At 39.9% G+C, this 19,168-nt stretch overlaps 1 protein-coding gene across 1 annotated transcript in view; it reads left to right on the forward strand.

Moving 5' to 3' along the window:
* Positions 1-19,168, forward strand: part of LAMA3 (laminin subunit alpha 3) — a 256,618-nt gene that overhangs the window by 175,674 nt on the left and 61,776 nt on the right. Inside the window, 4 exon segments of the mRNA XM_033087622.1 lie at positions 923-1,021; positions 5,925-6,008; positions 10,935-11,165; positions 15,125-15,229. Of these exon segments, the coding sequence (XP_032943513.1) occupies positions 923-1,021; positions 5,925-6,008; positions 10,935-11,165; positions 15,125-15,229 (519 nt within the window).

Consider the following 19,168-nt stretch of genomic DNA (forward strand, 5'->3'; position numbering starts at 1 on the left):
CAGCTGCCTCAACCCCCATGTTATTCAAGGATCAGCTGTATTCAATAAGATGATTCAAGATGTTGCCTTGGAATACTTTTAGATTCTAAGATCATAACTCAGTGAAGCATTGTCAGGTTATAGAGTCTAGGGCAAAACTTCAATGGATTGGGAACCCAGAAATGCTGCTCCTTCTCCCCTGCTACAAGTTCTTTGCATTCTCCAATAGGGGTATTTTGTCCTTCATGCTCTGAGGTTATATTGCCTCTGATTTCTATCCTGTAGTCATTCCTTCCCTCTTAGTTGGTTTTTACTTTAAAGGGTGGGAGGTATTAGGACCAGAGGTGGAGTTGCTGTCAGAAAACCGTGATCATACACCTCTATGTCTCTACCACTGTCATGCTACTCATGCAGCTCTGAGAGAAGGTCCGTACACCTCAGACGTGGCTTATATACCCAGGAGAATGCATAATCACTTAGGAAATATGCACCATCTGCTCTCAGAGAAGTTTTTTTCAAAATTTATTTTTAGAGGTTCATTTTGTAACGGATAGATATTAAGTAATTCTCTCAGTTAAATAAGAAACCAATGGCCTGGATTTCTTAGAATAGCTGTGAACTAAATAAATATTTTGGTTTAGTAGTCATCTGCAATAAAATGATTTTATTTTGTTTCTGTGTCACTATTTTTTTCATTTTAATAGAAGTACCTTTTGCTTGTAAAACTCAATCATATTCATGTTAAACATTTTAATTGATATAAAATGGTATAATGTAGAAAGTTAAAATATCATCTTCAGTTCTACTCTCTAAGCATGACGACTATTAACAGGTTGATTGTGTATCTCTCCAGATCTATGTGCCTATGTACTTTTAATATAGGTTAATGGTGCCATAGTCTCTTTTAATGTTTGTGCTATTGATCCTATTCCTTCAATTTTAGGTTTCCTCATATGGTGGCTACCTCACCTACCAAGTCAAGTCCTTTGGCCTACCTGATGATATGGTTCTTCTGGAAAAGAAACCAGATGTGAGACTCACTGTAGGTATCAGAACACGACCCAAGTAGCAGGAAGTGACAGTTGCTGCTGGGGCTGACCCAATTTTAGGACATCTAGCTAAGGGGCCTAAAAAAAATGTTTGGATTAAGTCATTTTCCAAATTTTGTAGAAACTAAAAGAGAAGTTTAGAGCATGTAGAACCTCCTAAGGATCCTCTGCCCCTGACCATCCCGGACCCAAATGGTTTCTCTTTTCTCCTCTCCAATGAACTTAACTGTATCTCACCCTTGCTTCTCATAAGTTCATGTTAAACTTTTGTTTATGTTTCTACCTTTCCATTTAGTTTCACAAGTGGTTTTGAGCCCTTCCTGTTTGCAAGACCACATTGCTGGGTTTATAAAGGACAGGTGATCCCTGTCCTCAAAAATTGTGTAATCTACACTACGATCAAGTGGGATTCATTCCTGGTATGCAAGTTTGGTTCAATGTTCACAAATCAATTGATGTGATACACCACATTAACAAAATGAAAATAAAAATCATATGGTCATATCAATAGATGCAGAAAAAGCATTTGACAAAATCCAACAGCCATTTATGATAAAAACTCTTAAGAAAGTGGGAATAGAGGGATCATATCTCAACATAATAAAGGCCATGTATGATAAACCCACAGCTAACATCATACTCAATGGGGAAAAGCTAAAACCATTCCCCTTAAGATCAGAAACAAGACAAGGTTGCCCACTTTCTCCACTTTTATTCAACATAGTTCTGGAAGTTCTAGCCACAGCAGTCAGACAAGAAAAAGAAATAAAAGGCATCCAAATTGGTAAGGAGGAAATAAAATTGTCATTATATGCAGATGACATGATTCTATGTATAGAGAACCCCAAAGACTCCACCAAAAAACTATTAGAACAGGTAAATGAATTCAGTAACGTAGCAAGATACAAAATGAATATTCAGAAATCAGTTGCATTTGCATGCACCAATAATGAATTATCAGAAGGAGAAATTAAGAAAACAGTCCCATTTACAATTGCTTCAAAAACTATAAAATACTTAGAAATAAATTTAACCAAAGAAGTAAAAGACCTGTACTCAGAAATTATAAGACTGAAAAGAGAAATTAAAGAAGATACAAATAAATGGAAACACATATCCATGCTCATGGATAAGAAGAATTAATATAATTTAAATGTCCATACCACCTAAGGCAGTATATAGATTCAACGCCATTCCTATCAAACTACCCAGGACATTTTTCACAGAAATAGAACATATAATCCTAAAATTTATATGGAACCAAAGAAGACCCCAAATAGCCATGGCAATCTTGAGAAATAAGAACAAAGTGGGAGGTATCATGATACTTGACATTAAATCATACCACAAGGCTATAGTAATCAAAACAGCATGGTACTGGCATAATCTGCCATGGTACTGGCATAGATCAATTGAACAAAATAGGGAGCCCAGAAATAAATCCACGCCTATATAGTCATTTAATCTACAACAGTGGAAGCAAGAATTTTCATTGAGGTAAAGACAATCTGTTCAATAAATGGTGCTGGGAAATCTGTACAGACACATGCAAAAAAATGAAGCTGGACCACCTCCTTACACCATTCATAAGAATACATTCAAAATGGATTAAAGACTTAAATGTAAGATCTGAAACCATAAAACTCCTAGAAGAAAATATAGGAAGTAAATTTGCAGACATTATCCTTAGTAATATTTTTACTGGTATTTCCCCTCGGGCAAGGGAAGTAAGAGAAAAAATAAACATATGGGATTATATCAAACTAAAAAGTCTTTTCACAGCCAAGGAAACCATCAATAAAACAAAAAGGCATCCTACTGAATGGGAGAAGATATTTGTCATTGATACATCTGATAAGGGGTTAATATACAAAATTTATTTAAAAATCTCATTCAACTCAACACCAAAACAACAAACAACCCAATTAAAAAATGGGCAGAAGAAATGAAGAGACATTTTTCTAAAGAGGACATAAAATGGCAAACAGACATATGAAAAAATGTTCAACCTTATTAATCATCAGAGAAATGCAAATAAAAACCACAGTGAGATACCACCTCGCTCCAGTGAGAATGGCTATCATCAATAAATCAACAAACAACAAGTGCTGGTGAAGATGTGGAGAAAAGGGATCCCTCGTGCACTACTGGTGGGATTGCAGATTGGTGCAGCCACTGTGAAAATCAGTATGGAGGTATCTCAAAAAACTGGAAATGGAACTACCTTATGACCCAGCAATTCCAATCCTAAGTATCTATCCAGAGAAATCCAAAACACTAATTCGAAAAAATCTATGCACCCCTATGTTTACTGCAGCACTATTCACAATAGCCAGGACATGGAAACAACTGATATGCCCATTGGTAGATGACTGGATTAAGAAACTGTGGTACATTTATACAATGGAGTATTACGCAGCCATAAAGAAGAATGAAATCTTACCATTTGCAACAATATGGATCGACCTAGAGAACATTATGTTAAGTGAAATAAGTCAGACAGAGAAAGACAAATACTATATGATCTCACTTACATGTGGAATCTAAAGAATAGAATAAATCAACAAACTAATCAGAAAGTCTCAGAGATATAGACAAAAAACTGAGGATTGTTAAATGGGAGGGAGGTGGGGATGAGGAAGAAGGTGAGGGGATTAGAAAGCACAGTCGGTAACCACAAGATGGCCACAGGGATACGAAAGACAGTTTGGGGAATATAATCAATAATATTGTAAAGATTTTGTAGGGTATTTGATGGACACTTGTCTTACTAGGCAGACGACTTCATGGAAAGTGTAGGTGCCTGACCACTGCAGTGTACACCTGAAGCTGAAGCTGAATCATAATGAATGTCAACTATAACTTAATATATATATAGTCACAAGATGTGGAGTATAGCTTAAGGAATAAAGTCAGTGGAACCGTAACAGCTATATACGATGTCAGAGGGGTAATAGATTGGGAGAGGGGGATTATCACTTTGTGAGTGGTATAATTGTCCAACTATTACATTGTTTTGTACACCTGAAACTAATGATAAAAAATAATAATAATAAAAGTAAATATACTAAAAAAAATTGTGCAATCTAAGAGGGGAGATGAAAGAAATATGCAAATATTACTACAATCTACCGAAGAGTAAGCATTTGAGACACAGTACAAACAAGGCTGTGTGGGAGCTGGGGCTTACGTATCTGAGAGGCCCTCAGAAGGCTTCATGGAAAAGGTTAGTTTTGAGCCACACCTGTAGGCATGGGCATGAGAGGAGAAACGCCCTTCCAGTGGCAGAGAATGAGGTGAACCAAGGTAGGGAGAAGTGCTTAAGGAGTGACCAGTCCAACTTGGCTCTATTGTTATTGTGCCAGGTCATCGAAAATAAGCCTAGAAGGGTAGGAAGGAGGGTGCCTAATGCTATGGTAAGCAATTTGGCTTGATGTAGAAAGTGGGGAGCAACTTTGGTTTTTTGAGAAGAAAAGTGGCATCACACACTACGTGCCAACCACACAATCCAGAACTGCAATCAATCTAGAACATTTCTTGAGGGCAGGGGCAATGTCACATCTTGCATGGAGTCCCCCACAGTGTACGACACAGAACCTTGAACATAGGTTGGGGTGCAATAGCCTGAAGTTGATTCTGCTTTCTGGTTTGTGTGTTGTGATTAATGCAATGCAATGATAGCTTCCTGAAGGTTTTTGTGTGTATGTCATTCACTGTGAAATAGGGACCAGCAAGTCTCAGCTCAGCACAGTTGAGGATCTCGCATTCTGATAATTGTTTTTGTGTTCGGGCACGGCCATGTTAGGTTCTGTTTTCACTGGCACCTAAATTTATTGAACTATTATTTTAAAAACTCAAAGGAGCCTTTGCAAAACACCTTGAAAATGAAGCACCAAAAATTTTAGAGTTGTAGTCTAAGGAAAAAATAACTTCACAATAAAAACACTGTCATGGCAGTACTGTATTTTAGTTTCATTATTTTTGCAAAGTCTCTCGCGTTCAGGCCATTTGTATACCTATATTTTACTGCCAAACAGTTTATTATGCCAACTATTGGAATTCACAGAGAGGTGGTAAACAAAATTTCTCTTTAATTTCTCCTTCAAACGTGGGGAAAAATTTAGGCTCGTGAAACATTTACTCTGCTGCTTTGCTCCAAACCAACGCAATGAAGAGCCTATGGGGCATGTTTCTTATGTTAAGGTTTTAATTGATTTGTGCTCACAGATGATGCCCTTCTTTCTGAAGTGCCAGCTCTAATGAATGGAACCCTTTCCGGTTTGGTGCTACAACAGAAAGGCTGGGGCTTTTGTGTATGTGTTTGGGGTAGGGGTGCTGATGGTAGGCACTCACTTTCCCATTGTACCCAGTTAGGAGTCACTCAAGAGCCACTGTAATGGGGGTGGGGGTGCAGAGGCTGAGAGTGAGCAAGGCTGGATCCCGGAGGGTGAGGGCTGAGGGACTAGTTCCCTCGCCACGTGTCAGTGCCGAAGCTCCCTGGCTCTGTAGGCGGCACTGCTAGCCCTTGCTAAACTTTCTGCCTAACCCACCCACCAAAGCACTTTCTTGTTACCACAACTGGGTCCTGTAGGCAGTAATGGAAACAGAGCATCATGCATTGACTGCAAAGCATGGTTTGGTTTGGTTTTGTTAATGATTTTTTCCATTTTTAAGCCGTTTTCATTCAAGGGCATTTTTGCGGAGTCTTATTTGTAAAAATGCATTGTATTAAATATTAATATTCCGTGTCACTAATTCTTTTACCAGTTCCTGTCACTGTTTTTAGAATCAGGCATTGCATGTAATGCAGATTCATAGAAATTTGTTCTTAGATCCGTCATAAACCTCAAAACTTCCGAGCCACGGCACTCATGCATTTGTGTTTTCTTTTTACAGGGTCAGCACATGTCCATCATCTATGAGGAGCTGAATAACCCACGGCCAGACCGGCTGTATCATGTGCGAGTGCAGGTGGTAGAGGTAAAGGACAAACATACATAAAATGGGTTTTGAGATCCTTTTGTTCTATGATTTCATGCTTTCAAGCAGTTGTGATTTTTGACTTATTTTATGAATTTAAAATATTAATGATATTTGTGTAAATATAATTTATATGTATAAAAATTTTTAATTTCCATTATATAAGATATTACAGAGTTTCATCCTCACATGGCTTTGTTTCTACTATCTTGATGGCACTGAGCACTGTCGCTCCTGCTTTAGAGTTAATTATCCTTGTCTTATAAACACTGAGGTTGTAAGTGCTGTATGTAGCTCCCTCTCATCCTTAGGCTTCCGTCAGTGCCTGGGACCTGGTGAGTACCCAACAAATGCTTGGGAGGAATGGATGGAAAAGCCACAACTATGTCTAACACCAAAAGAAAGAAGAGTGATATAGATGAATAAAGGAAAGCTCATCAAATCATAAAACAATGTATTGCATCTTCTTGATTACAATTATTTCTTTAAAATCATGTTCCATTTGTATTAAATATGTCCAGTACCTCAAAGAGATACTTTTTCAAGTACTTTGAATGCACACACATATTTTAACATTTCTGTACAGGTACATAAGTACAATGAATGTTATTTGGCAATAAATGAAACAAGTTGTTGATACCTACCGCAATAGGGAAGAACCTCTAAAACATTATACTGAGTGAAAGAAGTAAGACACTAAAGATCGTATATTGTGTGACTATATTTATATGAGAGAAGTGATGCCAACAAAAATGGTGGAATAAGAACCTCCATAAATTATCTCCTCCATAAAAGCAACGAGAAAACTGGCCTATTTGGTCAGAATCAACTATTTCAGTACTCTGGAAATTAACCAAAGGCTTGCAGCAATCTGGAAAGCATTTATTCAAGAAAAATGGATGAATCTTGGAAAGAACAGTGATCTTTGTGGCTGGTATTCAACTTGCTCCATGCCCATCCCCGTCCAGCTCCACAGTACCCTTGGAAATCAATAATCTATCATCAAGGTGAAAGCCAGTAGGAAGGCACCAGAAGGGACAGAGTGGGACTTGAGCTCCTACAAAGACTCATTCCCAGAGAATTGTCATGATTTGACCTATCTGGAGGTTTCCAGATGATTGCATTTCCAAGGCTGTCTTTATCTAACCTGATTCAGAGCTCCCCCAGTGTGAAAAGCCTTTCCCAGGGAGTATTAGAAACATTTGGGGGCAAATGTTTCACTTCATGGCTGCCTAAGATGGTGGATAACAGTTGGAACAAACAATAGGCTAATCACAAAGCTTAAAATAAGAACTTGGGAGATGAGATGTCCATAGGGGCTTTGAAAAGCTCCAACACAATCCTGGGAATATAGAAGGACTCGCATATTCAGGGCTGCATCTGTGCTCAGGAAAGACCTGAGGAGGCCCTAAACCCTCACCTCTGGCTGACCTTGAAACTCTGCAAAAGCAGGAAGTGAAAGCTAAAACAGCGTTTTCAGTTGCCTGGCTGAGTGTTGGGAGGGTCCCCCAACATGCATACAGAGCCCTTTTGCAATGACTAGGAGACTTTTTGATACCAGGCATTTAAGGAAATCTCTGTCCAGTCATTAGCTGACCACTAAGCTAACCAAGCAGAAACTTGAATTGCCACATTATATTGTTTTAAATATCTAGTTTTCAACAAAAAAGTTATGAAACATGCAAAGAAATGAGAAAGTATGGTTCCTACACAGGATGGCAGACAGAAGGGGGGAAGCAACAAATAGAAATTGTCCCTATTTACTATAAAAAGTCTTTAAATAGACATTGTAAATATGTCAAAGAACTAAAGGACACCATGTCTAAAAAACGAAAGGAAAATATGAGAACAGTGTCTCACCAAATAGAGAATATCAATAAAGAAATATAAATTTAAAAGAAAAACCAAATAGAAATTCTGAAGGTGAAAAATACAATAACTGAAATGAAGAATTCACTAGAAGGGCTACTATGGACTGAATTGTGTCTCACAAATTCATACTTGAAGCCCTGACTTCCTGGGTGGCTATATTTGGAGTAAAGAAGTAATTAAGCTTAAATGATGTCATAAGTGTGGAGCCCTGATCTTACAAGATTATGTATCAGTATGTCCTTATAAGAGCAAACACCAGGAAGCTCAAAGTTTTTACCAGGGACTGAATTGGCTGGTGCCTTGATCTAGGATTTCTAGCCTCCAGAACTGTGAGAAAATAAATTTCTGTTGTTTAGGCCACCTAGTCTGTGGTATTTTGTTATGAAAGCCAGAGCTGACTAAGACAAGGTATCAACAACAGATTTGAGCAGGCAGAAGAAAGAATCAGCAAACTTTTAGAAGGTCAATGGAGATTATTCATCTGGGGAACAGAAAGAAAAAAGAATAAGGTGAAACAAACAGACTCTCAAAGATGTTCAGAATACCATCAAATAAATGTACCAGCATGTGCATAATGGGAGTGCCAAAAAGGGAGGAGAGAGAAAAAAGGGATTAAAAATATATATATATATTTGAGAAAATAACGGCTGAAAACATCCCAAATTTAATGAAAATCATTAATCTACACATCTAAGTTCAACTCCGAGTAGGATAAATGCAAGAAATCCACACACAGAAACATCATAGCAAAGATGCTAAAATACGAAGACAAAGAATCTTGAAAGCAGCATGAGAAAAGCACTTCATCATATACAAGGGATCCTCAATAAGATTAACAGCTAATTGTTCACCAGAAATCATGGAAATCAGAAGGCAGTGGGATGACATTTTCGAAGTGTAGTAACACATTTTCAGCAAAGAATTATATATCCAGCAAAATGTCCTTCAAAAATGAAGAGGAAATGAAGTCATTCTATGTTAAACAAAACTGAGAGAATTCATCACTACCCAACCCTCCTTACAAGAAATACTAAAGAGAATCTTTTAGGCTGCAATGAAAGGACAGTAGACAATAACTTAAATCCCCATAAGAAACAGAGCACTGGTAAAGGTAACTACATATGTAAATGTGAAAGGCAGTAAAAATATCTTTTGTTTGTAACTCTTTTTTTCTCCTATCTGATTTAAAAGACAACTACATAGAGCAATTATTGTAAATCTGTGTTGGTGGGCATACAATGTATAAAGATGTAATTTGCATGACAATAGCACAAAGGAGCAGGGAAGGAAATGATCCAATGAAAGCCAAGTTAGTGTACACTATTGAAATTATGTTGGTATTTATATAAATTGTCCAACATCGGCAAGTCATAGAGATAGAATGTAGCTTAGTGGCTGCCTGGGGCTTGGGGTGGGAATGGATAGTAACTACAAATGGCCACAGGGTTCTTTTTTGGGGGATGAAAATGTTCTAAAATTACACTGTGGTAATGATTGGGTGCTTCTGTAAATTTACTAAAAGTTGTACACTTAAAATGAGGGAATATTGTTGTATGTAAATTAAACCTCAATCTGTTAAAATATAAATTTAAATTATGTAAGTGTTATATTTATATGTTAATAAGTTATCATTTATTGAATGTCTACTATATCTTAGGCACTGTGCTGAATACTTTTATACGTTATATCATTATTTATTTTAATCCTCATGACAGTCCTGAGAAATTGGGTGTTATTGCTATGCCCATTAAAGAGATGTGGAAACTTCAAAGGAGGCAACAGAATCTACAGGTTAAAAGTGCAGGCTTATTAATGATGAAAAGATGCTTAACATCACTAAATTGTTAGAGAAATGCTAATCAAAACCACGAGATACCATCTCATACTCATTAGGATGGCTACTCTAAAAAAAATTTTAATTAAAAAAACAGAAAATAATAAGGTTAGCAAGAATGTCGACCAATGGGAATATGGGTACACTGTTGGTGGAACTGTAAAACAGTGTAGATGCTGTGGAAAACAATTTTGAGGTGCCTTATAAAATTTAAAAAATAGAATTACCATATGATCTAGCAATTCCATTTCTGGATGTGTATCCAAAAGAATTAAAAATAGGATTTTAAAGAGATATTTGCCTACTCATATTCATTACAGCACTATTCACAATAGCCAAGAGGTAAAAGTAACTGAAACATCCACTGACAGATGAACGGATAAAGAAAATGTGGAGCTACATACACAGGAATATTAATGTACCTTAAGAAGGAAGGAGGTCCCGTCACATGCTAGAACATGAATGAAACTTGAGGACACTAAGCTAAGCGAAATAAGCCAGTCACAAAAACACAAATACTGCGTGATTCCACTTAGAAGAGCACTCAAATCCATAGAAACAGAAAGTACAATAGTGGTTGCCAAGGGCTTGGAGCGAGGGGTGGGGAATGCGAGTTACTGCTTAATAGGTATTGAGTTTCAGTTTTGCAAGATGATAAATTCTAGGGATCTGTTGTACAGCAATGTGCATGCAGGTAACAGTATTGTAGTGTACAGTTCAAAATGGTTGAGGTGGCAATTTTTATGTAATGTGTTTTTTACCGTAATAAACAATAAAATAACGTGAATGTGCGTGTTCAAGAGAAGATTGTACTTTCTGCAACAATTATGGACATTTAATGAATGATCTGAGCCGCCTGACTCAGTCGGTTTCCATATGGTTTTTCTCTCCTATATCTTTCTCACTCATTTTGTGCTTGCACCAACAGAAACGCATCTTAAAATAAGCCTAACACTGGGAAACTTTACTTCATTTTATTGTTCCTCATGTTCTGCCTTCATTTTTTTCCCCTTTTCTGTTGCATTCTCTCTTCTTGGGAATAAGCCTCGGGCCTTTGACTTCTGAATGTAAATCCACTTACACTTACCTGTCTGATTTTATTTCATTTTGTTTTCTGTTATGCATTTTAAATATCTTTTCCTTGACTCGCTCTGCCTCGTTGAAACCCCTAGAAGTGAGCTTGCCGAAAGGAAACCTTGCCTCTCTGTTTTCACATGTAGCACAACTTCAGACACGCCAGCAGCGGTGCCCCGGTGACTCGGGAAGAACTGATGACGGTGCTGTCTGGACTGGAAGATGTGCGCCTCCGAGGCCTCTACTTCACTGAGACGCAGCGGCTCACCCTGAGTGGGGTAGGGCTGGAGCAGGCCTCTGACACAGGAAGTGGTCGTAGAGCACATCATGTGGAGCTGTGTGCCTGCCCCCCTGACTACACTGGTGACTCATGTCAGGTAGGAAATTCTCCTAGTCCATAAAATTTCCCCAAGGGACTCCAGGGGTGGACTCTCCTGGCTGCTGTCCAGCACTGCTAGATGGTCTGGGGCACCCTGTCCATCACACAAGTTTCTGCTGGGCAATAGCTTCTACCTCACCTGGACCACCTTCAGGTAATAAATATGTAAAAGAAGTCACAAATGTCTCAAAATCCATGAGAAAGCCACGGGATCCCAATAGATCCAGGGGGGTTGTAAAAGTTAGGACTTTCCGAGAAGTAGGAAGGATCCTACCAGCCGGCCCCCCAGTATTTAAGCTACTGCTTTCCCAGTAGCTGACCCAAGGTTTTCATGCTTTTCTCTAATCCAGGGTCTCCCTCCATCCACCAACCCCAAAAGAGTTATAGTCCAGAGTGTATCCTAATTTTTTGAGGGGAAATCAAAGTCCAATTTTCTAGTTCACAGCAGGCCTGCATTTGAGACTCAGTCAACCAGATTTGTCCTCAGGTGATTAAACTGTGCCATAAAATGAAACCATTTCATAGCTCAGGCTGGAAATGTGTTCTCTTCCTAAAGAGAGGGAAAGAGAGTACAACGGTTCGTGCTGTTATTAGGAAATGGCAAACATTGTCATTCTGTATTCCATAGACATTTTTCATTTTCTCTTCTGACCCTTTGATACCAGAAAACCCAAACATGAACTGCACAGAACAGTTTTTTTAATTTGCAAATGTATTACCTGCATTGGTTTTCTGAAGACTCCTGTTTTCTAACACGTAGTCCACAGGTACTTACATTCTCCCCACTTCCTTCTACCTCTCTTCTAGCCTGATTAAATAAAATATATAGCCCAAAGGGAAGAGTGAAACCTCTGGATTACCACCTTCCTGCCCAGGGCGTGTTCTTTGCTCATGACTCAGCCTGTGATTTACAGCTGCTCTAGTCGGCTAGTGCCGTCTGTCTGTGGGGCGAGGTGGGTAGAAGGTGATGGCTGCCCCACCTCGCAGGGATTACCGAGCAGTGCAGTTCTATATGGGACTGTTATGTGTGCTCTCTCACAGGCTGACTCATGGGTGAAGTTTACAGGTGGGGCCTCCTGCCGCAGACAGCCTTCCTTACCTGAGTCAGGCGGGCCTGGGCACTGAGCAGGAAGGGCTGGTATAAGAGGAAGAGGCAGAGGCTTGTGTGCAGCCAGCAGGACGCCCAAGGCCAGGATGCCCTCAGCAGTGAGGTGGGCCGCTCGGAGTGCAGGATGGTTGTGGATCTTTGGGGCAGTCCTGGGGCAGTGTCTGGGATACAATTCACAGCAGCAAAGGGTAGCGTTTCTTCAGCCTCCTGATCAAAACCACCAGCAAGCACATTATGGGGAGTTTAAACCCAACCAGGTAATGTCCCTTTTAAATTTTGCTTTGGGGTGGGGAAGGGTTCTCAGCTTTGTGATATTTTAATTAGGGTGATGAATGAATAATGAGTGGGCTGGGAGAGGGGCTGATGGTCTCCCCTCATCCTGTTGACTGGCAGTGTTTATTACAGTGCCCAACAGCTTGCTCTCCTGAGCTGTTAACCACAAACTCTGTAAACATCAGCCCACCTGGAAATGCCCAGACAGAGAAGAGTTTGAGTACTTGTGGCATGTTAATATGCTATAGACTTTGTGTCCTGTTGAGAGTAACCCAAGCCTCAGGACAAAGAGTCCAATGCCCATAGGCTTTCAAATTCTGCTTGGAAGGAAAATTACTCATAAAGTAAAAGATTACAATCGGTGAAATCTGTGATTTTAAAAAATGATGAGGTCAGGTTTGTATAATCCTAACAGACGTGCTTCAATTCTTGAGGCATTAAATACTTGTAAATTCTGTTCTCTTTCTTTAAACTTCCTGGATGTTACATGTACGTATACTCACAGAGAAATATATTCTATGGCTGCATTGAAATAGCCCTAGAAACCTGATAGGGAGATAATTTTATCATTTGTACTATAAAAGTTTATTGGAAAAATTATCCTGAAAAATTACCACTTAAAAAATGGCTAGCTGCAAAACCCCTTTACTGAAATAATATATTAGGATATATTCATTTTCATTTAGAGCAAGTCTTCAATACAATCTGAAAACTTGAACTGAATTTTATGTAAAATGTGGAGTTTGTGTGGTTTATAGAGGTGAGAAAATAATTATATTTCAGTAATTGACAAGTGTTTTATCTGAGAGTCACATGATACATAACTCTTACAGAGTGCTTTTTTATTCTAATCAAAAGCAAATTAAGATGGACGATTTAACTTTAATCAAGACACAATATCCTCCCCCAAAAGCATGTCTAGGTAAGGTTTTTACTTGGGTCTGCTGTCACAAACAAACTAGATATGCTTATTTGTTTGGATAATTTGTTTTTTTACCAAATATGATTAGAAGCATGTGCTGTGATAAGGTACTTGCCACTTATTAGCAGAAGTTATTTGTAGATAGGATCATACCGTCATGGGCTGAATTTCATTCAAACATATCTCTCAGCTGTGCTTTCAGCTAAAGAACATTCCTGTCATACTTCGATTCTCCTTTAGACAAGCCTATTCATATAACAGATAAAGTAATTTAATTTTTTGCAATGTGTTCTTTTGTCTAACATGGTTTCTAATAGCCAAAGGGAAAAGTGTATTGGAAATTATAGTCTTGTTGTTGTGTACAATTTATAGTCATTGGTAATTTGGGGAGAAGCTCCTAGCAGCGACTGGAATATTCCACTCTGGGAAGTACAGGGGGCTTCTTTCTCTAGTCTTCTCTCTCTAGTCTTTTTCCCCTCCCCCACTTGACCAGGTAGAGACCTTTATGGCCACGGATGAATCAGAATAGACAGTTTATTTCAAGATTTCTCTTGAATGTAGTTTCAGAGTCTTCCAAACACATGTGGTGTTTAAAGAGGATTAGAAAAATGATTTTTTAATTTGAAATATTAATCTTTCCTGATGCTTTAAAGATAGGGCACATAAGAGATCAGTGCAAGAAACTAGGGACGACATCTGATTTTAATCAGTGTACTGATTCACTCTGCCAAATAATGGAAATATCTATAGTTCCCTTTAAAGACAGAAATCTGAACAATTTTTAGTGGCTGGTGTAAGAATAATTGCTTTTTTTTTCTATTGAGGGCATTCTTAACTAGAATCCTTTTAAAAAAATATATCAGGTCATCAAAAAAAGTGTAATTCTTTTCATCCATATGAAAAATAGTAACTTGTATTACACTGGAAAGAGACAAAATACTGGAGATAGAAATAATCAAAGTGATATTGAACGAGAGAAGACCACAGGGGAGGGGATTTCCTAGAGCGGGTCTTTGTGTGCTCAATCAGAACGAAACATCCCTGAAAAGTTCTGTATGAGAAGGAAAGCACGTTCCTCTCCCCTGATTTCCCTATTTGGCCCATAGGCTGGTGTGTGGCAATGAAATCATTCCACAGTTCTGCCATGCTTGTGTAGATCCCAACGAAGACTCCTTATTCTCCCCTCTTCACATACTGTCTTCTCTACCAGCCTGAATCCATATTTGGAGAGGTAATGGCTACCAAAGAGAACTTGAACCTGAAGGGAATTTGCTTAGAGATCCTCCCCATTAAGGACTGAGGTCCTCATACCATTTGCTCTTTCACCACTCCACCCCTGCACTTGCCCTCAAAACAACAGGCATGAGAAGGAGAAGAAGCCACTTCCACACCCGCCCTCCATACTTTCCTTTTCTCTGGTTCCCCATCACTTGTCTCCCACTCAGGCACAAGCACACAGTCCCACCGTGGTGTGGAAACAAAATAGAACCTGACAAACAGCAAGTGGACCTGGCTAGTGTTTGAAAATAGAATTCCACACACAGACTGAAGGAAAGCAGATAAAAAAGCGAATCCTTGACAGTCAGAATTGTCACATGCTTTGGATAATTATTTTCTTTCTTTGTATTAACTAAATACTTTGTTTAAAAAATAGGGTTGCAGCCCTGGACACTACCGGGATTTATATACTGGACGGTGTGCTCCCTGCAATTGCAACAGACATTCAAATCGATGCCAGGATGGCTCGGGAATCTGTATTGTGAGTAAATTGATGCTGTAATCCCACCAGTGGGCAATCTGTGTCTCCCTATTCCCACCCCACCCCCGCCCCACTCAGCCCTGTGACATCAAACATCGCATCTCCTACCAAACCCTCAATAGAGGTTGCTATGTAAATGCAGGAGGCTCCAGAATTATCAGGTTGAATTATTTTACACTTCGCTTTTTCCTGCATTTTAACATGGGCCATCAGAGAACACCTGTTTGAACAATTAATTTACACCTTAGCTTCTAAATCTCTGCTTCATTAAATGGTATTAATGGGTGGATCCCGAGATTCAACTCTGGCCAGGATATAATAAATCGGAGCCGTTACTATGGGCTCCAATTTCATTGGGGTGGCAGCAGGTTGTGGGAAGGGAGTTTTGCTGCTGTCAGATGAGCAGTAGTTCAAAAAAGCAATTAAGGGAAAAGGAGATGCTAAGAAAGGCTTAATGTGCACATTCAGTCAGCCAAACACAAACCCTCCACGGTTGCCAAGGCAAAGTGGGTTTATGTAGGAAGACAGGTGAGCAGAGGCCTTGTATTATCCACTGGTAAACAGTCTTCTTTTGGAATATTTTAGAAAATTTTCCCAGAGAAAACTAGATTCTCAGGAAAGTTTTCATCCTGAAGCAGAACATTTTTCATTCTGCTGATTTCTTCCCTTTCATCAGAGGTTCTCTTCCTGGGAGCCAGGACCTCCCCAGTTAGAAGGAGAGTGGACAATTCCAAGGAAAGGAGAGAGTGTTGGTACCCCAGGAACACAGAGCTGCACCCCCAACACACACACACACACACACACACACACACACACACTTGGGTTGTGCTGTTTGGAAATGCATTCTTCTGGCATGGATTTCTTTTACATTGTGTAATGCAACTAGAGTGTGTTTCAACTACAGTATTTGAGTTCCTAGACTGAATTAAGTCAAATAAACATGTCCCAGGGAACTGCTTCCTCTGCAAGATGGGGCAGGTCAGGACAGGAAATTGCTGTAAAGAGCCTGATAGAATATGTTGTAGAATTTTAACCTTATAAGTTCAGAAAGAATAAAAGACATTGAGAAATATTGTTTTTAGCTCATACATATTCCTATATAATAGTTTGTTTGATATTGTATGTTGTGAGGAACACAGGTCTATGCTTTAATGAAACATAGTTATCTTGTCACTGAACCATTGCTGGACGTTGAGTCTATAAAAGCTGCTGAAGGACAAAGGGAGTTTTCTCTGTTGTCCATCCACCCAGTGAAAGGATCATCAGTGAGAGTTAAACAATTCATGTGTTTTAACAAAACAAGGTTTTCTTCCCCATTTCCTTTCTTTGTCAGCTCTGTCTTCACTTGTCCCTAGTGCCCCTGTGGCCTCTAGAAACTATTCATTCAGGAAACCCTGACTGAGCATTTGCTATTGTGGGAGGAACTGAGCTAAGTGCTGGGGTTACAACCACCGGGCATAATCCCCACTCTCACAAGGCTCCCTGTCTAGTGGGGAAGGTGTGTGTGCGCACGCTCACGTACACATCCACACAGGCACGGAGCCCATGTCTGCACTCACCTAACTGCTCCGTGGCAGTCACAGAGTGCCGGCGCTGCTCTCACATGAGGTCGTTGCATGGGAGCCCCAGAGGCAGCCCTTGTTCTCAAAGAACAGTAACAAGGAAAACAAATACTATCACATGGACTGACTCCTCTGCACGTTGGCCTCCACCTCTGAAGGTCCAAAGTCAATTTCTAAAATCTGGGACCTTCCACATATGCAGATCTCCATGTCTTTCCAAGAATAAACTTTGAATTAAAATACAGTAGCCCAACTCCTTGCCAATAAAGCAGTGTGTGTCCAGTTGAGAGGCAGGAGCAGGAGGTGATGTGGTCTGTAGGTGCCATCGGCCAGAGGGACCTTTGATGATGATGATGCACTCCCCTCTCTGCACTGAGACCCTGCCTCTTTCTCTTCTCCTTGCCCACTTTCTCTCTCCTCCCCACCCCATTTCTTGCTCTACCCCCATTCACTTTGCCTTCTACTATCTCAGTCACCCCTCATTTTCCTCTCTGTTCCCTTGTCCCTTTCCCTTTCTCTTCTCATCCTCTTTCTTCCATTTTTCTTCCTTTTATTCCCTACCACTTGAGCCCATCTTCCTTCCTTCCCACAGACTGATTCATGTGGAACTAACAGAAACTAACAGGGGTCCCCTGAGACTCGCAGCCAGCCTCAGGGTCCCCCTGATCTGCCCTGCTACCTCTCCAGCTGCATCCTGCCCCCCTTGTGCTTCACCCTCCAGAATACCATTTGCTTCACATCATCTACACATGCTACTATGCTCCTGCAAGACTGAAGATCTGTGCGCACTGTCCCCTGTGCCTGGAGTGCCCTTCCTTCACTTCTCCATCTAGTGAATTCCTCCCCTTCTATTCTCCATGCAGGAGGCATCATTGCCTCCAGAACCCCTTCCTGAAGCTCCTCTTATTCTTTGGGGGTGCTGGTACACCTTTGTTATATTTTTCACATTGCGTTCCATATGTTTATTCACAGGGTTCTATCTACCCAGGTCAGGGTACCGATCCATTTTTGCATCCCTAGCATAGTTGGGCATAGAATAAATGCCCAATAGATGTTTGGTGTTAAATGGAGAGAGGAGAGCACATATTGTGGGACTGGATATGGATTAATTCACTCATTCATTTATTCACAAGGAAACTTGATCGGCAGATGCCTCAGATTTGCAGGACTGATGAAGACAGCTTCTAGGGTAGATGCTCTCAACTGAGGATGAGGGTGTTTCAGACATTCTTATGGGACTTTATCAGGCAACACTGGTTCTGTCCCCTTCCATGATCCTCTCTCCTCATCCCTGTGGAGGACCAGCAATCAGAGTGTTTTTAGTAACATACAGGTGGCAATTCTTGCTTCTCACATTCTTGCTTCTCTAGTGTTTTCAGCTCAGAACTAAATAGACACAGGACTAAAACATATCTATTCAGGTATATTCTTCTTCAAAATTATCATTTGGAGTTATAAAAGAAACTAATTAGTTCAAAAGAATGGCTGTTTTCTGAGAGAGTCAGGGCCACCAGGCAAAGCAAAGGTGGAAGAAGCCATAAGTACCTCACCTGACATCCCTGAGAGACTCCTCTGTGGATTCCAACGCACTGTGGATTTGTTCCCAGTGTCTGGACCTATGGAGAAAACCCACAGGGCAGTGACATTTTGGGTAAAAGGGAGGGATTCCGGACAGGGATGAGCTTTCTGATGATGATCAAATATTAATATGGAAGCGGAATCCTACTTCAAAGACCCACCCCGTTTTCTGGAATACTTACTAATCCACTGTGTTTTCAGTGCAATTTTATATCTGGAAAAAATATGAAAAGATATTTTAACATCAAAGCAGATTGTGTAATTCTGTTATTCAAAGGTTCGTGAAGGATAGATCTGTTTAAGCTGAACATTTATGATCGAAGGACAGCTCTTGCTAATCAGAGCAGTACCATACCCATTTAAGACATAAAAGTGTGATCAAAAGATATGGTGAATGTTTAAATTCAAAAAAATCTATTAACAGTAAAAGACACACTGCCATTAATCACCCTCAAAACACTCCCCCTCTCTTCGAACACACTTATCCCATTGTTCTTGCCACTTTCCGAAGAAGCCCCGGAAATCCTCTTTCGTGTCTTTAGTTGTGCTGTTGTGGCTGCCTTGATGTCCTGAATCGATTCAAAATGTTTACCTTTCATGGTCATTTTGACTTTGGGGAAGAACCAAAAGTTACAAGATGCCAGATCCGGTGAATAAGGTAGATGAGGACACACTGTAATGTTTTTATTTGACAGAAATTGCCACAGCAGAAGCGATGTGTGACATGGAGCGTTTCCATTGTGATCCCAAAATGCAGTGAGTGCTCCTGCCAAATGCCATCCAAAGGAAAGACAGGGAT

Source organism: Rhinolophus ferrumequinum, chromosome 19 (genome assembly GCF_004115265.2).
Source record: "Rhinolophus ferrumequinum isolate MPI-CBG mRhiFer1 chromosome 19, mRhiFer1_v1.p, whole genome shotgun sequence".
Classification (NCBI taxonomy): Eukaryota; Metazoa; Chordata; class Mammalia; order Chiroptera; family Rhinolophidae; genus Rhinolophus; species Rhinolophus ferrumequinum.